The sequence below is a fragment of the Triticum dicoccoides genome, chromosome 5B (genome assembly GCF_002162155.2).
Source record: "Triticum dicoccoides isolate Atlit2015 ecotype Zavitan chromosome 5B, WEW_v2.0, whole genome shotgun sequence".
Classification (NCBI taxonomy): Eukaryota; Viridiplantae; Streptophyta; class Magnoliopsida; order Poales; family Poaceae; genus Triticum; species Triticum dicoccoides.
The window spans coordinates 129,604,443-129,609,685 of NC_041389.1; the positions used below are offsets into that span (position 1 = coordinate 129,604,443).

The following is a 5,243-nucleotide window of genomic DNA, read 5'->3' on the forward strand; positions in this document are numbered from 1 at the left end:
TGCGCGAGATTGATATGTTTCTATAGGCTGGTTGCTGCTGAATGATTTGAGAAATCATTGGCCCGATCAAAATTGTAAACCAAATCTTAAATTGAACACCTCAATCAAATGAAAATGCTTCAAAATTAGGGACCATAGTGAATTAAAATAATTGAACGGGAGAGCTCCTCGACAAATTGTTGACTGGGTCAAAATCGAGTGACCCAATTCTAGACTGAAGACAACAATAATTGTAAGGCCTTAAAATTTAGGAAACATAGTGTGTAATATAAAAGAAATGAATGGGAGAGCTTTGAGAAATTATTGACCCGGTCAAAATTGGGTGACCCAATTTCAATTGGAGACCTCAATTTGTGAGGCCTTAAAAATTAGGGGAGCCTAGTATTGTTGACCCGGTCAAAATCGAGTTGAACTAATTCTAAATTGAAGACATCAATTAATTGTGAGACCTTAAAAATTAAGGAGCATAATGTATAGTATAAAAAATTAAATGGGAGAGCTTTGAAAAATTGTTGACCCCGGTCAAAATCAAATGACCCAATCCCAATTGGAGACTTCAATTGAATGTGTGCTCTTTAAAACTAGGGAGCTTAATGTTACACAGGATGATACAAAAGGCAGTCATTTGGCAGCATTATTTTTTTTTTGAACAATTGAATTTTTTTTAACAATATTTGGCAGCATTGTAATGCCAAGTCCGTGCAACTGCAGGGATGGTGTTTAGCTGTCAAGGCAAAGATTAATTTTCAAGATACTAGCAAGCGAGTTAATATAAAAGAGCGCATAATCAATCAAAATAATAAATAAGCACTCGTATATGGGTAATCCTAGAACCACAGCGCACGTTATCTAAACACCCATGGAGCCTTCATAAGTACGAATACATCCCTAGTTTGTCTGATTATTAATCCTAGAAACCATTTGCGCACAAATCACAAATGCAGCAGCGTGTGACCATGCAAGAAAACAGAACAGTACGTGTTGTTTTTCATATTTAACAGTGGGTGCACAACTGCACATGGACAATCAATCAAACTTCAGCTGTTGAGCATCTCATGTCTTTCACTCACTTGAGAAGTTCAGGTCCTTCCACAGATGCGCTTAACAATCTGCCACAGCCTCTTACAGATGCGCTTAACAATCTGCCACAGCTTCTTACAGATGCGCTTCACATGGTCCGCAACCATCCTTGGACCAACAAGACGAACAACTATCTGGCAAATACCAATGCCCACTGACACATAGTTGAACACCTGCAGGCAACAACAACAAACGAATAAAAATGTCACGATTTGGACGCTTCTAAGATAGGATTAATGCACAAGGGTGTGGAAGTAAGCTTACAAGAAGATACTTGAGGTCTTCATGCTCGGCGTAGCCTTGTTGTGTCCCATTCCATGCACTGTACCCAGAAGTGACTACACTTAGTCCAGATAAGATCATCTTGATGAGAAATGGTGCCCACGGATCATCAGGGATTGAGGAATAGAGCTGTTCGAAAATAGCAGCATCCGATGTTACAATACTTGTGTAAGTAGCACTGGATGGAAAAAGGCTTTGGTTTTAACACTAACCCGGTTGAGCACGCTCATCGATGGTGAGAAGAGTATGGTTGTAAGCACAGCGGCAATAAGAGCCCCTCTCGCCCCCGAATGTTCAGCCTTGTATCCCCACTGGATTGTACCAAACATTACTGTGACGATCACCAAGAATGCTGTTGGAACAGATGCCATCTGAACCATAGTACAGCGTAAGTTTGCTTCATGACATTGACAACACAGGACACCAATATTGTACATGTATCTTTTCACCCTCAAAAAAAAAAAAAGGAGCTAGCTAGTGGCGTGTGCATTATTACGGAGCCACAATAAATTTAGTTGAATGGATACATGAAATGTGTGAATTGCAAACATTTTGAGTGCGCATTCAGTTGGACTAATTATCAAGTTACTTGCTGAAATATAGAAAGCCCTTGTTGGTAAAATGCTTGTTCTTTAGAAGAAAAAAACACAAGTTTTTGCATATTGCTATATTGATTGTGCTAAATATAGGAGCCAAGTTTAAAAAAACTAATACGAAGTTAAGGACTGTCATCTGATATTCTGATGCAGACCTGATGGCCGGCGTAGTTTCATTTCAATAGACCATAGGCAACAACTGAAAATTTTATAGGAGTAAGGGTATCTTACCACAAGTCGTGGATGCTGAAGAGTATTCGCACAATGAACCACATACAGAAACAGCCAGCAAAAGTTGAAAGATAAACCAAATCCTGCTGTTAATATGCCATCAAACGAAGCTCCTGTCCCAGTAACAAAGCAGTAGTACGCAATCATGAAAATAAAGTTGAGTCCCTCAAGCATGAGAGATTCAGGGACAAAGCATTCATAAATTGAATCCCATTCCATGAGAGCAATTAAGCTGAACCTGAAATGACAAAAGAGCCCTTCATCATTTGGAGTTCAACCTTAAGCTTCTACGTAAGTAATTAACTAATTATAGAAGAAATGTTTATTGTCTCGAAAAAAAATAAGAAATATTGTTAGCAAGATAGTAACAGATATGTATCTATAAATACGTGTCAATTTAGCTAGATTTGTTCTATAAGATAAGCATTAAATCAGCGTTTAATTTTACTGCAGTCTATGATGCAGCTTTGCAAGAAAATTTTGTTTTCTTGGTCAACTTTTTTGGAAGAATGCATAATTAACAATTTGACATAAGTAGGGAACTCAGAGATTATTTGGCATGGCAATATGTTATAAGCTAGCAAGCGTTTGAGTTGATTCAATGGCTTCCAACTAGAGCTATATATTAGCCTACTAACATCCTCTAGTGGCACACATTAAACCGACACAATGGTTGGCGCTGCCAATGAAAGTTGGCATCTCAGTGAGATGAGTTGGTGTGTTACTAGAGACTATGACATTTACTTTCAAAGAACCATACTAGAAACAACTAATAATTGATTGAAAGAGAAATGATTAATAACATGTGCCTATATAGAAATAACCTAGCGTGAATTTGTTATGCGCTTTGCTCGAAAACCACGTACAGTACTATTCAGATATTCTATTTTTGCATGGTATTCAGGTTTGCCTACAATGAAGGATTCAGCATGGTACTGAGGTGTTCAACTTACAGTATGACCATGCAAAGGTAACAGACTAATGGCTAAATAATCCAGCTCGCTAGTACTTGGCTAGTGAGCATGCCCAGCATTGATCATAAGGGGGTAGAATAGTGAATGGTCAATAATTAATTACTGAGCAACTTAATTACTGAGATGGGAATAAAACAATGAATGGTCAATAAGTAATTGGTGAAGAGCAGAATGCTGGGTAAATGTGTAAATGTGTACCCTTGTCACCAAAGAGAAAAGGCAGATGGGTAAATGTGTACACATGCACCACATTAGTAGTTTAATGTGGCCCTCGTGGTCAGATCAACAGATATGGCCAGAAATGGAATAACCCAGGAAGTAACATGTTATTCTCTGCATTGACAAGAAGGACAGAAAAGTAGAACTTACATGGGCGCCACATAAGCTCCCACACTGATCCCACTGACAAGAAAATTGATCCAAAGAAAAAACTTCTTTACTCCAGCCATTCCTGTAGATAACTGCATCGGGGAGACGAAAAATGTAATATATTCTTAATCATTCTTAATGTGCTGCCAATACCAAAAATATTAGAATTAATTCTGCAGAAAAAAAATCCCATGATGATGTACCCTAACCAAATTCTAACGTTAGATTCTACGAGAAAATAAGGATGCTATGTAGGGAATGCATAAATCCTTAGATAATGTATGCCTAGCGTTACTAGCATTGTTGCGTTTTCAGTATGCTTTGTGTGGTTCGTGTCCTGCCAAGCCAGCAAATGTTTGTGCAGTGTAGAATAGTGTTGCTGCACCAACCTTAAACTTGCTACACAGCATTTGCTCAAACTAAGAATGATTGGGGCCTCAAATCAATGAACGTGAAAACAATTGAGCTGCTAATGTATATCATGCTCCCAAGGTGGAGGGTCGATTCCCAGGGTACGCTGCGGCCAGTGTTGCCAATCTATGATCTATCTTACAAAAAAAGTCGCAGCTTCATTTATCGGTTTCAGAATCAGGACGCATTTCTTGAGTTTTGCTTCTGGGTTACCCTGGATCACCGCGGTAGTTCCATCCAAACAGGCCAAACCATGGACCTGCGGTAGTTTCATCATGCGCATACGGAGATGAGATCAACTAAAGCAGGTTCTTTGAGAAGACGGTAAACTATGGATGGCGCAGCCTCTGTGCACAGCACACACATCAGTCGAGTTCGAGTACCCTTGTAGTGCATACGGCAGACGAAATAATCTTTGATATACCTTATACTTACAAGAACACAGCCGGGATCTCTGTCCTTGGTCGATCTCGCCCCCGCGGCGACGGCCTTCTGGAGGCACCACCCGCAAGAATCAGCAGCGGCTAGCGTGTGCGAGCTCTAGCAACAGACGTCAGCCGGCCCACCGTGCTCTCGCTCCGCCACTTGCCGGCCGCTCTCCCCGTCTCCCGCCGCGCCAGCCCCACTCCGCCGCGACGCCTTGACAAGGAAGCGAAGAAGAGGGAGTCGCCGCATAGAAAGTGTTGGTTCGTCGACGGAGCTGGTATCCTCTCCGGGGTCCGTGCCCAAAAGCACACCAACTTTTTCTTTCTGCTTTTTTTTGAACGAGGGGCATCAGCTTTTTCGATTAAACGCTGTGGAATCTTTTTCTAAACGAGGGAGGATTTTTACGCTTTGCTGCTGGTTTTATGACATGTTTATTCCGAAATTTGTTTTTTAAGTATAGAGTTGCAGGATTTAAATGTTGTTGAAATACATAAAAATAAGGGGGTGAAATGCATAGAAATTTGAATGATATACTTTCATATGTTGGTTTTCTAGCGCAATTAACACAATCTCAAGTATAGCATCTTTTGGAAAGTTGCAATTAAATTATGTGTAATGTGTTTTGAACACAGTACAATCAAACATCACCCTCGAAAGGCTGAAATAAGTCTAGGAAAATGGGTACACCACTATCAAGTATATGACTTGAACCCTGGTGGGCTGGTTCAACCACGAGAACCCTAACCATCTGAGCTACGATCATCTCACAATTATTATGTTTTTTTAATATTCTTTTAATTAAGTAGCATTTGTAGTTCATTTAATTTCACAACTGTTCTTTCAAGTGGCGCGGCTTAAAGTTGATGAGTTAGTT

The 5,243-nt window shown here is 40.0% G+C and overlaps 1 protein-coding gene across 1 annotated transcript; it reads right to left on the reverse strand.

The window, feature by feature from the left end:
• Window positions 1–913: 913 nt before the first annotated feature.
• Window positions 914–3,616, reverse strand: LOC119305284. Its single transcript, XM_037581851.1, has 5 exons — window positions 3,533–3,616; window positions 2,190–2,427; window positions 1,575–1,733; window positions 1,345–1,491; window positions 914–1,253 (listed from the first exon to the last, which is right to left on the reverse strand). The coding sequence occupies exons 1-5, from the start codon at window positions 3,610–3,612 to the stop codon at window positions 1,080–1,082; spliced, it is 798 nt and encodes a 265-aa protein (XP_037437748.1). The 5' UTR covers window positions 3,613–3,616; the 3' UTR covers window positions 914–1,079.
• Window positions 3,617–5,243: the final 1,627 nt, after the last annotated feature.

Excerpts from the sequence above, each read along its gene's own strand:
- LOC119305284 (XM_037581851.1), bottom strand. The coding sequence starts at position 3,612 with ATGGCTGGAGTAAAGAAGTTTTTTCTTTGGATCAATTTTCTTGTCAGT. Across the intron at positions 2,428-3,532 it reads GGAGCTTATGTGGCGCCCAT|GTTCAGCTTAATTGCTCTCA; the intron begins GTAAGTTCTACT and ends TTGTCATTTCAG. Across the intron at positions 1,734-2,189 it reads TTCAGCATCCACGACTTGTG|ATGGCATCTGTTCCAACAGC; the intron begins GTAAGATACCCT and ends ACTATGGTTCAG.